This window comes from Girardinichthys multiradiatus, chromosome 9, assembly GCF_021462225.1.
Source record: "Girardinichthys multiradiatus isolate DD_20200921_A chromosome 9, DD_fGirMul_XY1, whole genome shotgun sequence".
NCBI classification, from domain to species: domain Eukaryota; kingdom Metazoa; phylum Chordata; class Actinopteri; order Cyprinodontiformes; family Goodeidae; genus Girardinichthys; species Girardinichthys multiradiatus.
In genome coordinates, this window is record NC_061802.1 from 12,997,141 (window position 1) to 13,015,548 (window position 18,408).

Here is an 18,408-nt window from a genome sequence, read left to right on the forward strand (position 1 = left end):
AACAAGGTGTTGGAGGCATTCCTGAGAGATTTTGGTTCAAATTGACATGGTAGCTTTGAAAATTAGCTGCAGCTGGATGGCTGCACATTTGTGATGTAAATCTCTTGTTTAGCCACCGGAATACAGTGAATGTTCAGAAAATCAGTTTTGTGATGATTTGAGCTTTGTGACACTGCATTATCCTGCCATCAAGAGATGGGTTCGCTGTGGTCTTACAGGGTTGGACATAGTTTAACAACTATAGGCTGTGAAATTTAAACGATGCTCAGTTGATCCTAAGGAGCCCAAAGTGTGCCTGGAAAAAAATCCCACACCTTTAGACCAACTCCACCGGGCGGAACCGTTGATACCAGGCACTATAGATCCATGCTTTCATGGTGTTTATGCCAAATTCTGAACCTATCATCTAAACGTTGCAGCTGAGATTGAGACTCATCAACCCAGCAATATTTTTCAGTCTGTTATTGTTCAATCTTGGTGAATCTGTGTGAAATGTGGCCTCAGATTGCAGTTCTTAGCTGGGAGGAGTGGTGTTTTGCTGCTGTGGCCCACCCACTTCAAGGTGTTGACCATTTGGAGGTGGTATTCCACACACCTTGGCTGTGATGATTGATTCATTTAACTACTGTTACTTTTCTGTTGTATTGAACCAGACCATCCATTCTCCTCTGACCCCTTCATTCTTGGGACCATTAACTATCAACCAGAGAAATGTTTATGTGTAAAAAGCCAAGTAGATCAGCAGTTACACAGAATAACCTGTCTGGTATCAACAACCATGAGTCACTTAAATTTCCTTTTTCTCCATTCTAATGCTTGGTTGAACCCAGCTAGTCGTCTTCATCATCTAGATACCTAAATGCACTGAAATTATGTGATGTGATTGGTTGATTAGCCATTTGTGTTAACAAGCAGTTAAACTGGTGTACGATATAAAATAACCCGTGAGTGAAAAAATACAGTCATACCGTTTTTAGAATCACCCGATCAACACTTTACCATTTTTTCAAACTACCTCTTAATGGTTTTTTTTTTTAAATCTTACTTGTTCTCCAGATGGACTCTAAAATAAATTCTGCTTCCCAGTTTAAAAAACATTTCTTTAAAAAAAGAGAAAACAACCCTATCATCAAGCATCAACCCAAAATGACTGAAAAGATGTAGAAGGAAATAGCACTTATTTCAGCTTCCCTTTATGTCCTTTATTGTTTTTAGCCATAAACATTATAGAATCAACATGAAACTATGCTAATCCTGAGCATCCTTCCAAGCATTTGTACTTTTCATATAAACTGTTTCCATATAAACTTGCAATTTCTTTATTTTGTTTGTTTACTGAATTTCCAGTGCAAATTTTATTTAGTTGAATTAATATTTTCATTGTTAATTGTTTTGGAGCAGCTTTTATAGTGTAAGTATATCAACATTATCTCCTAAAAACATTTTGTCACACTGGAAAGATCGTAACATGCCCTGAAATCCCCGCCGATGGCGCCGGTAAAATAAGTTGTCACAAAGGTTAGAAATAGGTCAAAAGTTGAATTCCCTGTTCTTTAGAGTAAGTCTGTTTGAATAGAAGTGTTTTCATTCGTAGTGTGCTTAGAAGCTGGATATTGATCAAATCGAATTTATGATTAGTGCATTATCCTTTAATATGAACCATTTTTAAATTTAATCTGCTTTCTTTGGGTCTGCTGTTGTAGTGCACATTTGACCCACAGCGGCAGGAGGTTCGAGTGACGGAGTGGCTTGGTCCACTTCAGGGTGTCTGAAATCCTTTCTTCCATGCTTATTTTCAATACAGTCAATGTAAATATACAAATAGAACCATAAATGTATCAAGGTTTTATACCCTGTTATTTGCAGGACGCTTCTGTCATTAACTTTTTCTCTCTTTGCTTTGTTTCATGCAGAAAGTTAGTCTTGCTTCTGGTTTGTTTCTGGCATAATTCTCAAGCCTGGTTCTGCAGGAGGATTATTTTAAACGTTGCACTTGTTTGTCTCCACTGTCACCTGGGGCTCTCTTAGAATAAGGGATTGCAATAAAATGAAGACTCAAATTAATCTCCTGGTCCATTTAAGAAAAGACATGAAACCTTAGTATTTCAGAACTGATTTATTCTCAACATTTAAAAATATTTACCAAACATAAGCAGACAAGACTGTGCGTTGCAGCACCTCTGTACATTTTGCACCATGACACCATAAATAAAAATCTATAAACATAGTTTACATACAAATTCTATTTCGAGAACCATTAAGGACAACAAAAATAATCAGTATACAACTTTTACAAAGAGTCATCCCCTTTACACTCTTTATTGTTTACAGCCCAGTGAAAAAGCTTTACAGAGAGCCAAAAAATGCTTTTACATAGTCCAGGTATGCTGTAATACAAGAGGACAAAACAATGCAGCCTTTTTACATCTCAGCAACCTGCAATCAATCAAGACCTTCATTCTGTGATGCACCAACGAAAAATGTTAAAAACACAAAGAAGAAAAAAATGAAGAAGTTTTAAATCAAACCTATTTCTCCTTTCAAATGCTCAACACCCTCCAAACATTCTGGATGTAATTGTACATTTACAGCTTCATGATTGATGAACAATCTTAGGTTTTGTTCAGTGTAGTCTGTCAAAGTGAGACAAAATGATATTACTAAACCGCTATACAACACTGTCTTGTGAAATGCCCTTCTAGTCCCCTCATGGTCCACAGTGTCTCATATCACATAATTACCTACATTATCCCCATATCTAGATTAAGAAAGTTTAATCCATCGCAGAACTGACTCAACTAATGCTGAAAAGATGAAATCATCATCAACAGAGTGGGATTAGGAGGAAAGCTGAGGTATTCAGCTTGATGGAGCAGTGGCGGTGAACAACACTGTTACGTTATACAGTGACTAAATGCAGCAAATTTTAATTCAATGTTAAAAATGCTAATTTGATGAAATTCTAAATGGATTCAGACATGATTTTGACGCTCTTAGTTATGCTCTGCAAGACTACTCTTTAATTTTAAACAATTAGGATAAAAAAAAAAAAAAAAAGCCTATAACAACAACAAAACGTTGCCTCAAATATGCAACATTCACACCAACAGAAAACAGTCCCAGTCATTATTATGGTTATTGTTTTTCCTCTGGTGTTTCTGCATAACTGGCCAATCATCTGCTTTTACTAAACAGTCTCTTTTTAAGAACTTCATTACCCACAAATCCTTTCTGAATTCAACTGCCTCCTTCTAGATCAGTCTGAAGCTTGAACGAAAAACATCTGAGGAAGCGCGAGCAACACAGGAAAATTCTGCCAGATCAAATATGAAACAGTACCTCAGGCAGAGTATGATTACATAGGTCTACAGTAAGTAAAGGTGCGTCACAATAAATTTAAATATTTAATTTAGTAATTCATATCAAAAGGAGCAACTTATATAGATTGATTATACGCAGTAATTTCAGTTAATTTGGTTGATTATGGTTTTCTACTAAATCCCAAAATTCAATATCTTCAGAGAATTAGAAACTTTACAGTCGTCCAGCAGACAGTTATGGATAAATGAGCTTTGCAGGCCAAGTCGTTCTGGTGACACGTCTCGTCAGTAATGTCTGCACAGAGCTCAATAAACAACTCTCGAGACAGGAGCCAACAAGGTGAGAATCACATTTAGTAGTTACAAGATGTGTAAACTCGATGCCGGTTACAGTTAAAAAAATAAAAATACCCGAGCAGCTTTAGTTCAGGCGTTAAAGGAAGTGCTCGACACTAGAAAGAAAATCTAACTGTCGTAAAATCTTTGCTGGTTACCAAATCCCAATAACCAATAAAAAAAAAAGAAAAATAACATTATTTTAAAGATTTTTTTTATCCATAACCACGAAAACATTTTTCTTTTTAACAAAAAAATAATAATAATAATCCCCAAGTTTTGCACAGCACATCACCTTTCTAAAAACCTCCACTACAATCTTTTTTTTTTTTTTTTTTTTTTACATGAAAACATCTGGACAACATGTTCTAACACATCTGCTCAACAGGGGAACAGGACAGATCTGTGAGAGGTCACTGACCTTTGGTCTCACTCTTCACTTAAAGCTGTGAAAACGCTGCGATCTCAAAGATTTATATTAAAAAGCAGCTCAAACTATTCTGGTTGTGGGAATATTTACAAGCATCAACCTTTGCCCAGAAGCAATGAAACAAACAAAACACCTTATTTTAGGTATTTTTCTTCATCAGGCACTTTTATGAAGGAAAACCTCTGACGCTGGAGGAATATATTTGCTTTCAGATATCAAATGGAGTCGACATCTGGTACCCACAGCCATCCAGAAACTCAGTTTGTTAAAGGTGCAAAAGATATGCTTTCCACTAAATGCTTCATTATTTATAAAATGTTTTTGAACTTTATGGTGTGCTTATAAAGAACTTATACAAGGTGCAGAACATAAAGTACCCCACAAAAACAGGATCTAAATGATCAGAAACTAAAACATCTGTTTTTAAACTATAATTCAGGACACCAAGCTTCTATTTTGACCTTATTTTAGGGGTCCGTTTTACACCTTAAATGTGGATGTATGTTCAGATATGTGTGCCCCAGTCTGCTCTGCTCCAATCACCAACCAGGATGGTCCTGGATAGTACATGGCTCATTTTAATAACGTAATGCGGTTTATCTTAAATCTTAATGAAAATCAAATCTTATGCCGAGTATTTTGAATAATTGCCAACTTTAAATGTAATCTGCCTCAGTTTTCATCATTTATTCACTGAAGGCAGTTTGTTTCTCCTCATGAAACAAATGCTTCAAGATGGAAAAAAAAGTCCACAACCCTAAACATAAAAAGCCAATAAACATGGCCTTAGTTTGTCACAAATGCAACATGGCGAACTCTGGATCCTGAATGGCCCCAGATTAAAGACAACGATCAATGTGCCAGGGGTCAGGGACGTCCAGTTTTTCCCATGATCAGCAGTTCAAATTGGATTTCATTCCACATTTATATTGAATGCATCAAAACTAAGAACCCTAGCTGTTTTCAGCCTGCAAACTCATCAGCCAACTGCATGTATTGATTTATAGTTTTTTTAGTTTAATAAAAATCAAATAAAGGCTAGAGACATCATCATCTTTTAATTAATATCATCGAGTCATCTACTAAATTTCTTCATTTCCAGTTAAATTCAAAACAAAACCAATAAACAACAACCCCAAACCAAACTTATTGGCAGGCGATCGTATCCGCCAGGAAAGGCCTGATCGGCGCGTTTTCAAACTGAACTACTGTGGTAAATTTTTGTGAGTGGATAGTGTGGCCCAATATCTCCCCAAAATGTCTGAAGTGGCTGATTTTGTTTTTCGACAGTTATTGGCATCATAATAAATACAAACGAGCAGCAAGACTGTAAAAAAGAAAAAAAAACATGCCGTGGACATGGAGGGACGTTGGAGAGAGAACTTCTCTGTCACGTCACAATCGGCTCGTCTCATTTTTGTTTTATCCGCAACAAAGAACACTTGCCTTCAGTCTCAGTTTGGAGCGGATGTGAAAAAACCTGCTGGTGTGAGCGCAGCTACCCGCATTGAGGATCAAACTCTCCATTAAACCACAAACTGGTGGTTGCTGCTGTAGTTTGCCGTGTAGGCCTGTCGGCTGTACTGAAAATGATCAGTCAGCACGTTGTTCCAGTTCTGCTGCTGTTCGGAGCCATAGGAGTATGGCCCCGCTCCGTTTGCCCGGATCTTCTCCAGCGCCGGGTTGTCAAAAGACAGGAGGTCCTGCGTGCTGGTTGGCAGCTTCTTCTTCTGCTTGTTGGCATCATACTTAGCCTGATGATGAAGGAGAAGATAGTAAACTTTAAATAAAGCCGTCGATGGTAGACTGAAGCTAAATGACATGGGTAAACCATGAAAATAAATACCATATTTGAAGTTGGAGGAAAGCCGATTCTGCGAAGTATTAAGAGTACCCTATTTTCCGCACTATAAGGCGCACCGGATTATAAGGCGCATAGAATAGAAGCTACTGCAGTCAAACGTTTGACTGGTGTTGCGTTATGCAGCCACTAGATGGAGCTGTGCTAAAGAGAATGTCAACAAAACAGTCAGATAAGTCAGTCAGTCAAACTTTATTAATACACTACAAACCAGCGTTCTGATAACTCCATTCACTCTCATGGTAAGGTCTCCTCTACATAGAAATCTATTGAATAGAGCCAACCGCACGTCAGGAATGCATTGGAGTCTATGAAGTTGAAGTTGAAATCAAACGTTAGTTAAAACGTGAAAGGGAACTTTTCCCTGATTCAGTAAACACGTAAAAGAAACAGTTTGATGCACTAAATCAAACGTTAGTACTGTTAACCTTTCCTGTTTCTGTCCCCTGACCGTAGTCTGATGACACAGGGGAGACGTTTTCTCCAGGGCCGAAGTTACTAGTTTCCTCGGGGTTAACTTCCTCACTCATACGTTGCTGAGTTGAGCATGAAGAAACAGCATCAAAACACTGAGTTGTTGACGAGATTCGGAGTTCTTTTTAATGACTTTGCAGCACGTAAAAACACAGGGCTTACAGACTCATACACCGCTGCTCCGGTCGCCGTCTCTACCCACCCCACACACTGAGCTTCTAATCACATATAGTTCAGGCAATTCCTGCAACAGTACATTCAAACGTTATACACACACAAGTGGTGTTGGACTAGGAGTAAGCACAGTACAGGTGTTTACCGCTATTACTTCGGCGACACCCCTGACTACGGTAGCCGTAATGCTGCAAGCGGTGCAGCTTTGTAGTTTACCAGTCGTACTGAAACATTTTGACAGAGCGCCGTGTACAACCAGTATGGATCAACCAATTAACCAATTGATCCATATATAAGGCGCTCCGGATTACAAGGCGAACTGTCATTTGTTGAAAGAATTAAAGGTTTTTAAGTGCGCCTTATAGTGCGGAAAATACGGTAAATCCCATTTTTTATAATTACTCCTAAATTATGTCCCCTAGCAGGGGTTTCATCTCTGCTTCTAAATCCTGAACTTTTCTTAATCATAGCATAATGTCCACACCACAATCCATGACCTTTAGCATCTCAGCAACTAAAGAAATAAACCTGGTGCGGACATTTAGGGAAGTTAAGAGTCTATTAAACAGGCCAAACAGGAACGCGTGACACTTGAAATATTATATCCTGGGGTTGCGAATGGGGTAGCGCAAGAATATTGATGAGGTTCTAATTTATAAAGATGTACCTGTAAGATTAAACAGTTGGAGTGACTCACCTTGTTGTAGAGGAAGACCCCAAGAATAGCTGTCATCATACCCAGGACATTGGTGAGGCTGACCGGGTTGCGCAACATTAGCAAAGATATACTAATGACCATGATCCTCTTGGTGGCGTTGGCGACTGCGTAGCTGAGAGGGCTGACGAGGTTCAGAATACTAAAAGCAATGACATTCTGGGCAAAATTGCAGAAGCCACTGATGAGAAGGAGGAAAATGGTACCCGACCGTCCCGAAATATCCGACTGAAAGGGATGCAGTGGCGTTAGATTCTCATTCAAAACAGTTTTACCATAATTTTACGAACAGGTGGTGCAACACTAATATTGTTACTCACCAGATCCCCATTCACAAGAAACACAGAGAAATCCACTAGAACCCAGGTGGGCAGCATGAAGAACATGGCATTAAAGCCCAGGACATTCAGAAGCCTCAGGTGATGCACCGCTGTGTCGCGCAACATCTTAACAGAGGAGGAAAAAAAATCAACACTTTAAAATAATGATTGTGATACTTATTTTACATATTTGAAGCAAAGTTATAAAAGTAATCAGCAAAAAGGTCTTACTGTTTGAGTTAATCCTAAGTGTTAATTCAGTTTGATGGTGTGCAAAGTAAGGAGCATGAGATCATGAGGTGCATGCCAACAACATGAAGATGACTTACTTTCTTGGAGAAGATGTTCTGAAGGGAGAAGCAGAGCGTGGCGGCGAGAGCGCTGATTAATCCTGAAACATCAAAGGAAAGCTCGGTCATGGTGGCCAGCAGAACCCCACCAATGATCGGGATGAGCGACACATACACCTACGAAACAAGACAGAGACAGGACAAAATAAAATAAAAAAGACCACTTCTTGCTTAACCTGTGTTTCATTTCACATCACACGTGGATTATGTTCAGTGTTGACCAAGACAGATTTCCCAATTACTCCACTAATTCACGCTTAAAAAAACCCACTGGTTCCGGTAAATTGCTAGATTTTTCAGAACTGGACTGTTAAATTCTTTAAAATGTTACACGGAAAAAAATATAACAAAAACTGTTAATCAGGTGAAGTCACAAGTTTCTTGTCAAATCCTGTTGAGAATCTTCATTAACAGCAAAAAAAATATTTAATAGAGAACAGGATTCATAAGGGGTTCAAGGGTTCACTTATTTACAGCCTGCACTGTGACTCAGTGTGTTTGAATAAGGCAACAAGTGTCTACTAGTTTATTCCAACAGTAGTTTTATACCAGTGTTTGTTTCATCATCTTATGCATATCTGTAAAAACCTAATGTCAAAATCATAAATTTAAGCAACAATCTTGAACATCAACTGTTCATGTATTAAAATCTATTGATTAAGTTAGTTGAAATTAGCCATCGGTATTGTTGGGGTCATCCATTCTGGTGGGATAGACGACTGCGATGCGTAGTTCAACCTGCAGCTCAGCCTTCGTTGCGGTGATGGACATCGAAGCTGTGGTCATCAGAGCTATAAAAGCTGAAGAAACAAACTTTTAAACCGCCATTTCTAGGGTGTCTCACGGGACGACGCAACTGAGGCGCATATCTGGAGCGACAGAAACTCGCAGGCGAGTTACTTTTTTTCTCCACGCAGCCATTCCTGGAAGAGCTTGAAAGCTGGAAATCTGTCTGATACTAGAAGGCCAGAAGATTCATAACCGATTGAAGACCCCGCCGACACCCAACGCAGGTGAAAACCCACAGAGGTTTGTTTCCAAGGAGATGAGTTTCCTCCTCGTTTTTTAGTCGACCACAACGGTTCCTCATATTTCCCGTTTTGGGCGGATGAGAAGTTACCGTTTTTGAGTTGATCACGGACACATGTTACTCTGGTTCCCCCTCGTTTTTCTTCAGACCCGACCCATCCTCAAACCAGTAAAGAGAAGAAATCAACCTTAAAGTAATTTCGTTCTTTTTTATATTAATTATAGGCGCATTTAGAAGTCTGGGCAGGATGAGGCATACTTAAGGTGATTTAGAAACACCAGTAGTTAATCCAAGGTATCAACTTGTTGCATGCAATACTGATTGAAGTGTTTTATACTGAGCTGTGTTTTGATTTGCTGTGCAAGCGCTGCAGAATCGTGCGTGTTCATGTTTTTGAGTTAGAAGTTGGACTTTTAAAAATGTTTTAATTCTAAGCAGCTGCAGTCTGAGCTTCGTGGTCGGTGAAGCGGTTGGTTAAGCAGTGACATTTAGCATGGTTTTGGTTAATAATTATCAGTTATTAACGATAATTAACTAATTTTAATTATTAAGTGCTCTGAGCCCATAATAACGACATCAGAGGACATATCTGATTTCTACTCGCAAGCAATGATTTTTGGTTAATTTATTTGTCTGAATTATGATTTTTAATTATAATTTTTGATAGATATGAATTAATCAATAGTCATAATCCTTACAGTATTATTTTCTGCTAAATCGTCACACGAGGGACTGCAGACACACAGAAGACCCTACAGCAGCAGCAGCCAGTGAACAAACTAAATGTCAGCAGTGACGAGCAAAAATGTACAGTATCCTTATTTCAGGAATATCAAATGCAGGTGAAAGTTTGGATTTCTTACATGTAAATAAAATTAAAATAATCCGTTTTAGCATCTCACTAACCAACAACTTAAACAGCGTATGAGTTTCAGCAGGTTATATTTCAGATTAAGATATTTTAAGACCTACATGTATAACAAAAACATAATTTGGTTAATTTTATAATCTAACCACAGCCTATATCACATTTTGCAAACCTGTCTCTGTGTTTCTTTGCCTTTGTAACATCAGTTCATTGCTTTTAGAGCCGAGTTGCCCAACTTTAACTCCTTTTACACAGTAGCCGACACAGCATCATAAGTATTTACAACAGGTTCCAGCCTCTGTAAAAACACACTCTGCTGAATGGGCTTGTAGCAGGTGAGTTCTTGTTTCAGTTCTCTAAACAGGTTTTATGAGCAGATTTCTATTGTTGGTTTGAGTGAAAGACTGAACGCTGGCTGATAAATTCCTTCTGATTGTTTGCTGCCCTGCAGCATGAGCCTTATACTTTATTACAGCGTAATAACACGCCAAGTGCTGAGCCACAACTACAACACACGGAACAAATAAATGCTGCCAAAAAAAAAGAAAAAAAAAAAAAAGAAATAAAAACACACTATTTAAAAAGATTAAAAATAAAATTTAAAAAAAATGTCAATGGAAAAAGAAAAAGGCCACTGGCTAAATCTTAAAACTAAGATGAATTCATTTAGTTGTTTAGTTGTTTTTGTGGTTTGGAAGCAACACCAACTGTAATTAGGAAATAAAAAGCACCATTAATTTTTTTTTTTTTTACAAGGGAAGATATCTTTACCAACAGGAGATACATTTGCATGCTTCTAAGAAAGGGTTATGAGAAACGAGGTTCATTTTTTTATGACAAGCATCTGTGTATTAAACTCACTGAGAAAAGAAAAGAAAACTGAGAAAGCACAAATCTAAGTAACTAAACATAAAACACTGAACACTAAAAAGGGAATAAAATTCTGCCATTTATTGATCTAACTGAACTGATTATTGCAGAAAGGCACTTTAAGTCACTAAATAATATGCTGACTGAACGGCGTTGAAATGAACAAGTTGCTTTCAGTCTTCATGCAGACAAAGGAAATTCTTTAGCTGTGTCTGTGCCGACCAGACCAAAGAAAAAAATATAATTCTACTTTAATGAAGGCAGAGATTTGTGTTTTATTTCATGCAATTAACAAATTCAAAGATTATTTCTGTAAACTTTCACTACAAGTGAAAAGTTAAAATCTTTATGCTGTTGCGCCTGACGGCATATTGCTGAGAGGGATTTCTTAGATTCTCGCGCATGTGGAGAATTATAAAGCAGGGTAACCCCTCCCCCAGTGAGCACATCCTGTCTCAGCACTGCAAAGTAAACATAACACATTGATGCCAGACACAGAAGCATGGGCGGCTGCAACGTGGTGCAGTTGTTGGCACTGCTGCTTCCAGCAAGAAGCTATTGCTTTAAAATCCTGACTGGGGCCATTCTATGATGAGTTTGCATGTTCTCCCTGTGCATTCGCAGATGTACTCAGGGTACTCCAGCTTCCTCCCAGAGTGTAAAAATAACTCTAAATAACACGTAAGGGTGTGTGGGTGCAAGGTTGTTTGTCCCGTGTGCCTCTGTGATGAACTGGAAACCTGTCTAGGGTCTATACAACATCTTGCCCAATGACTGCTAGAGATAAACCACAGACAGAAATGTGCATAAGAATTCAAATATGTTAAATAATTTTTGTTCAATTACACTGTGCCCCAGAGGAGCAACTATTTGGCCACAGCAAGTGAGGAAATCTTTTGGATTGTTTTTTATGATACATGTGAATATGCGCAGAGTTTGAAACTGAAAGCCTAAAAAAAACCAATTAATATAATAAAAAGATACAAAAATTAAAGTCTTTATGGTTATTTTATTTATAAATTATATATGTTGTAATCTGTTCGTTAGCCTTTACTGAAATAAACAAAGTCTCACCTAAAAAATAAAGTTGGATAGATAGATGGATGGATGGAGGATGAGCTGTTGTCTCACCTGGCTGGTTGTGATGACTAGGGTGGAGGGGAGAGGCGTGGCAGAAATGTAGGGTGGAGTGTTTGGGGGGACAGGGAGGCAGAGGGGAGATCCACATCAGGGTCAGGTAGGTATGTGAAGGTGGGTGGGGGTTCTGCTGGACTGTTCATGCCAGTGATGAACACCCCCCACACACACCTCTGTTGTTATTCTGCTGGAGCTCCCTCTCTATCCTGTTCTTATAACTGTCCTTAGCCTTCCTCAACTCTGCCTTCAGCTCCACTGATAGTTGCTGCTTTAAATTCTCAGACTACAGTCCTTTCTAAAGGAGCACCTGGAGGCAGGTTGCCAAGTCTCATGTATATTGTGTTGTTTTAACTAACATTGTGGATCCTGCTACAACAGTTTAAAAAAATGCTTCTTAGAACAGGCAACGATATGCTCTACAAAACCCCACCAGATTTAAATGCAGTGTTTTTTAAAGATCACGCCAATTTAATACGGGCATTCTCTTCGTCCCTCGTCAACAGCAGTTCTAATATTATGAACCATCGATGATGATGATATCCTGACGTCTGTTGTTAAAGTTGAACTACTGGTTTATCTGGTACAAATTCTTCAAAAGACTTCACTTTTGTTCATTAATCCCATAGAGACTCAACCCTTCCTAAATGCCAGTCAGTTGAATACAGGAGCTGATGTGAATAAAAAGTCTTGCTCACTGACCCCTGACCTCCCACAGAACTGCAGCGACAGAAACCTCCGCAGGCAGCAGTAATATGAGATGCAGCAGAGGCACAGTAGGCTTACTGTGCCACATCACCACTGCTGAGAAGCAGCCTGAAACAGAGCAGGACTTGTGCTGTGTTTTACATCCCAAACCTACTCACCTTTACAGTTTGCTTCTCCTTCATTATAATTCTTGATAACAGCACCACCCATATTGGCATTGTGGCTTTCACTGTAAAAGAGACAATTGAGAAAAATTGGAACATGTCAGTTTTAAAACAACAGGAACTTTGAGTGTTTCAAGTAGAGAATGAACCACTTAAGTGTGAGCTATAAAATGTTGACGGTAGGTCAGAGCCGGGAGCACACCTTTGTCAGATATTACAGGTCATCATTCAGGTACTTACACGCTTCAACAGTGGAGCATCATTTCCACGCTGACTGACAGATTAATAAACGAATCAGGCGTGTGCCAAACAATGCTAAAGAACCAGATTCACAGCGCTGGGTGATCATTACAGCAGGAATTAGGACTTTAAATGTAAAGGAACTCAAATGCAGACAACAAGTAGATGGGAGCTAATTTATGATCTGTAAGGGGGACCATGTGACCCCTTAGCACTGATTTGGAGTCATAAAGCTCTCAGATATCCTGAGAGTCGACTAACCAAAACAAGGATCAGAACAATAGTCAATGGAAATTGGAGATGCACTAATCAGCCAGAAATCAAAACCGGACTCTCCTTCAGCGAGAATCAAGAATCAGACATGTTTCCTACTCATTAATCAACCAATACCATGGGCTTTAAAGCACAATTTATGAACAGAATAAAGATAAACATCAAGGATATATGCTTTAATGCATAAATAGGGATAATCTTGTAACATCTTATGTTGTCAAATTTTAAACTATTAATTCAATTTAAAAATCTGCAGAAATTTTTCTCCTGTGTTCTTTAGTTTTTCAGGGAAAAAAGTGGAATCAGTCAAAATCACAATGATCAACAAGACCAAAAAAATCCAATAAAGTGGTTATTAGCAAAGAAAAACCTGATCGTTGAATCTCTTATAGAAAGAGGAGGTAATTTGAAATCTTCAGAAAACAATACGCACTTAAATAAAAATAAAACATGAAATCTAAGCATTCTAATGATCATCTCCATAAAAGTCAACATACTCAAAGAAAAATGTTATGACGGACCCACGGTTACTTATGTAAGTACAAAATATTTACGCATCCAAAATAGAAATATGTGAAGACAAAATGGCAATGCATGGCAGCACAACATAGGAACAAATGGACCTGGAACCACTTATAAATCACGGAAGAATTAAAAAATGAGTATGGGGTAAGAATGCTGTCAAAAACAATGTGTATGTAAAGAAGGAAATGTGTGCATATTAGTCAATAATTGTGCATAAGTAAAATCCAAAAGAGCCTGAGATCACGTGACGCCAAGTCGCTGATGTAAATTCGTATTCTCAAAGAAAAGAAATCGTATTCCCAAACGGTTATAGCATATTGTATTCATGAAGAATAAACCACAACTGTAAACTTAAACTTTGTGTTTGTAATTTCTTGAAGCTGTAACATTTTATTTTGTATTCTTATAGAGAAAATATACCTCTTTTGGATTTTACTTATGCACAATTATTGACTAATATGCACACATTTCCGTCTTTACATACACATTGTTTTTGACAGCGTTCTTACCCCATAAATGAGACTGTCTACAGATGATGAATAGCAGCTGAAGGTTTGCTGGTGGAAGAGCACTACTTTGAGGCATCAACGTACATGCAAAACTATGTCATTATTACTACTTTTTTTTTTATAGATGTCCTTATAGCAGTGGAAACAATGTGGTTTTGTAGGCTAAAGATGCCACTTAAAACTGATTCTTTGAAAAGTTATTTGACTTAAATTGAAGTGTGTTTAATGTTAAATAATAGTATTAGGGGGCTTCACAGCCAGGAAAAAAGCTTTCCAACTTATCACGCATTTGTCACAGTATCAGTGTAGGAAATATCCATATGGCAAAGGAGAACCTGGTGTGCAATAAATGGTAGGTTTTTATATTCCAATTGCCACTCCATCCATTAGAGTATCTGTATATCAGTCAGACGGACTCTATAACCTCGTTTCCCTATCTTATTTACAGATATGAATTAGAATATCATCAAAAATATAATAATATATAATCATAATATATGCTTTATAAACAGATATATTTCTGCATTTATTTCTGTCAATCTTTATGATTATGACTTGCAGCTAACGGAAACTCAAGGTTCAGTTTCTCAGAAAATCCCAATATTACAGAAGAGCCCAAGATATTTAATAAATAAATGTTATGTTTGGCCATGTTGATCATAAGGAAGACTGCTGACATGACAGTTGTCCAGCAGACAATAGGTCAGGCTCAATGCCATATCAGCTACGATGGCTATATCATGACAACAGGGTATAATAAACAGATTATTTAAAACTGGTGATTAAAGAAGAGAAAAAAGGTAAATAAAATTAACAAGTAATTGTAATAAGGATTTTTAAATGAATTTGACAGTCATCAAAACTGTCCACAAGCAGGGTGAGTTGTGAAATGTCATTGTTAAGATTTGATGTCCACAGAGTGCTGTACCCACCATATAAATGAAAAGTTGAGTGGAGGGAAAAAGTGAAATAGAAAAATGTGGACAAACAAGAGGGATAAGTGTATCCACAACATGGGCAACAACCATGCCATTCCCTGTGTTAAACCAGTCCTCAACCAGAAAACCAGAAGCAACATCAGAAGTCCAAAATCTCCTTTTTAGATGAAAGAAAGTTTTGCATTTTATTTAGGACACTAAAGGTCCCAAAACCAGATTGTTTGATTGAACACTGAAAAGATTCTTTGGTGTTTACTATAAAGTATTGACAGACATGTTTGTATTAAAAATAAATTTATCATTGTAATGTAATTTTCTCAGAGTAAGTTTTGGGTCTTCATTAACTATAAACGACGGTTATAAAAATGTGTAGAAATAAACAATTGATATATTTTACTCCATGTGTAATACATCTACATGTATGAGATTTGGAATAAAATGACAACAATTTTTTCTTTGACATTCAATAGATGCACTCGGTTGTCCTGAGTTTAAAACTGGAGAAGCCCACTACAAACCGGATTCAGTAACGGACCCTCCCCCCCCCAATGACGTATATCATCTTTAATTCAGGTGGCTAGCAAGCTAACAGCTGGCAGTTCCAAAAAATGTCTGTAAAATAATACAAGATTACACTCAAATACTTCATTTCGGGATAATTACTGAAATAAAAACGTGTCTGTTTGAGACCTAAACGACGCTGCGGTTTGCCAGACTCTATTAATGGTCGTGTCGGCAGTTGGCCAGCAGCTAGCCGCAAAGCTAATATCAGCTGACGGTACAGACACATCATCAAGTTACCTTGGATGACTTGTTCCAGGTGGCCGAATTTAACAATTAAAAAAAATCATTTTTTACTCACCTGTATGGGCATACGAAACGGGCACCTTCCATATGCTGAAATGAGCCGACACGGACGCGAAGTATTTCCCGAAAGCCAGAGGCAGGATGTACCACCGATAGTACCTGCTCGGCAGCTCCGTTTTGGGGACTCCCCACGCCCGCAGTAGCGGCGGGAGGAAGACGACAACGGATATTATGTGGAACAAAGAAACCGTTACCGGATACGGGAATCCATTGAGGATTATCTTGTTGATAACGTTGCCTCCTGAGCTCACCGTGTACCAAAACACACACAGAACAACTATCCGGATCCCTTCCCTGACCGGGGTCCGCTCCACCGCAGCCATCTTTCTGCGCTGAGCGACGAGTCACCGCCGGCGTGCGTCGTTGTTCCGGGGAGGGCACAGCGAGCTGCTTCAGACCAATGATAATGAATGAAGAGCTCTGCTTCCGGTCACAGATTTCAAAATAAAACATGTTCTTTAGAACAGGTGCATCTCAACACAATATGGATTCATTACACACAATGAAGTATTTCAAGCGTTTATTTCAGCTAATTCTGGATCATTATAGTTTACAGCTAATAGTTCACAATCAGACTTGACAGTTGTCCAGTGGACAGTCATTGACACCCTCCAGAAATAGGACCAGTCACAAAATGTAATTGCTAAAGAAAATGGCTGCTCACATGTTGTCAAGCATAGGAAAAATGACTACAAGCAACAGAGGTTACTGGAGACTAGAGTGGATTGTGGAGCAATGTACCATCTAGAGTTTGTGGACTGGGGGTCATAAGGCACTGACTGTGGGTGGAATCACTCCTTGAAGACATATCCAAGGCATGGGATACCACTGTCACATTATTTGTCTTTAGTCGCTGTTAAAGCCATCTGGGCAACTTTAACACCTCAGCAGAGCCTCATGCAAATGACCTCGATGCCATGCTGCACTAACACAGTAACTGATGCAAAAGGAGCACAGAAAAAGTACCAATTGAATGTACTGTACAGTACGTTAACTTATTTTTTAGTAGGCTGGATCTTTTAGCATTAAACATTTTTGTTTTTAACTTCCTGTAATCTAATTATCTGAAAAACTCAGAGAGCTTTACTTTGTTAATGTTTATAAAAGCAGTAAAACCTGTAAAAAAAAAAAAAACAATAAGAAATCCATCCCAATATTTAAAGAGAAAAAATAAAGTTTTTTTTAATTTACACAAATTTACATTGCCACTAAAAGTTCTGTTCTGTTAAATTGAACAAAAAAAGGTTAATATAAGTATGTTTTACCAACACCCTGCCTAAAAAAAACTGGTTTTAATAAGGCTATTAATATGTGAAGGATGCATTTAGGTGCATTAACCAGCATGTCACCTTGTTTGTCAAGTTGTCATGACAGTACATAGGAAAAACAAAACCTTCTCTTCCATTTTATGTCATACTTCTTTTTATTTAGAAACACAAACAGGAAAATCCACAGTTTAAATAAAACTCAACATATATCAGAGAGAGTCAATTTGAATCTTGGTCTTTGTTAAGAAGAATGGGCTGAGTGTGGAATATTACTTTTGCATCACGGAATCAATTAGCAACACAGGAACAAGTAATCCAATGATTTGTTAAAAAAAAAGAGATAACTATGGCAGAAGCATCAGTGTCAGATTAAAGATTCTCACTCTGAACTGGTGCTAAATCTGACTCTTTCAAATCATTGGAACAACAAACAAGAAACACTAACATGCTTTGGGACTGACGTTTCAACTTTCGCTACTACAAGTCAGTGTTTGGTATGCATACAAGGTGGGACTAGCAGATGTTCTGACACCTTTTCCCAGGAAGAACACTTGATGGTTCTTAGCAAGTAGCATCCATTCGTCGTTACCAAACTAAATGTTCAAGACTAGATGTGCAGATATGTTTGACAAAATGTGCAAAGAAGTTGAGGGTTGGTTAAGATGGCGTTTCAAACCTTCAGGATGCACTAAAGTGGCAAGCTGCTGCTGAAACCAGATGTTTACATACACAGTATATAGACACATAACCTTTTACCTCACTGTCCAACATTAAATCACACATTTTTCCTTTTTTCAGACCAGTTAGGATTGCCAAATATATTTGTATTTTCTAAATGCCATAATTATGATAATTTTTTAGAATTCTTTTTCACCTTTCTTCAGAGTCAGATGTTTACATGCAATTCCGTAGTATTAGGTAGATATGCCTTTAAACGGTATGGCTTGGGGTGAAATGTTTGGGTATCCGTAAACAGGCTTCCCATAATGGTAACAAATTTATACGATTTCTCGTCACAGGATTGCTGTATTGGA

General features: G+C 38.1%; 1 protein-coding gene across 1 annotated transcript; it reads right to left on the minus strand.

Moving 5' to 3' along the window:
- Positions 1 to 2,101: 2,101 nt before the first annotated feature.
- slc35e1 (solute carrier family 35 member E1) lies at positions 2,102 to 16,520 on the minus strand. Its single transcript, XM_047375221.1, has 6 exons — positions 16,102 to 16,520; positions 12,749 to 12,819; positions 7,960 to 8,097; positions 7,631 to 7,756; positions 7,293 to 7,538; positions 2,102 to 5,840 (listed from the first exon to the last, which is right to left on the minus strand). The coding sequence occupies exons 1-6, from the start codon at positions 16,427 to 16,429 to the stop codon at positions 5,613 to 5,615; spliced, it is 1,137 nt and encodes a 378-aa protein (XP_047231177.1). The 5' UTR covers positions 16,430 to 16,520; the 3' UTR covers positions 2,102 to 5,612.
- Between the last annotated feature and the right edge of the window lie 1,888 nt (positions 16,521 to 18,408).

What these genes read in the sequence shown, in the direction of transcription:
- slc35e1 (XM_047375221.1), bottom strand. Translation starts at nt 16,429, where the DNA reads ATGGCTGCGGTGGAGCGGACCCCGGTCAGGGAAGGGATCCGGATAGTT. An exon ending in AGGAGAAGCAAACTGTAAAG is followed by an intron (nt 8,098 to 12,748) that starts GTGAGTAGGTTT and finishes CTTGTTTCGTAG; the next exon opens with GTGTATGTGTCGCTCATCCC. An exon ending in TTCTTGTGAATGGGGATCTG is followed by an intron (nt 7,539 to 7,630) that starts GTGAGTAACAAT and finishes CATCCCTTTCAG; the next exon opens with TCGGATATTTCGGGACGGTC.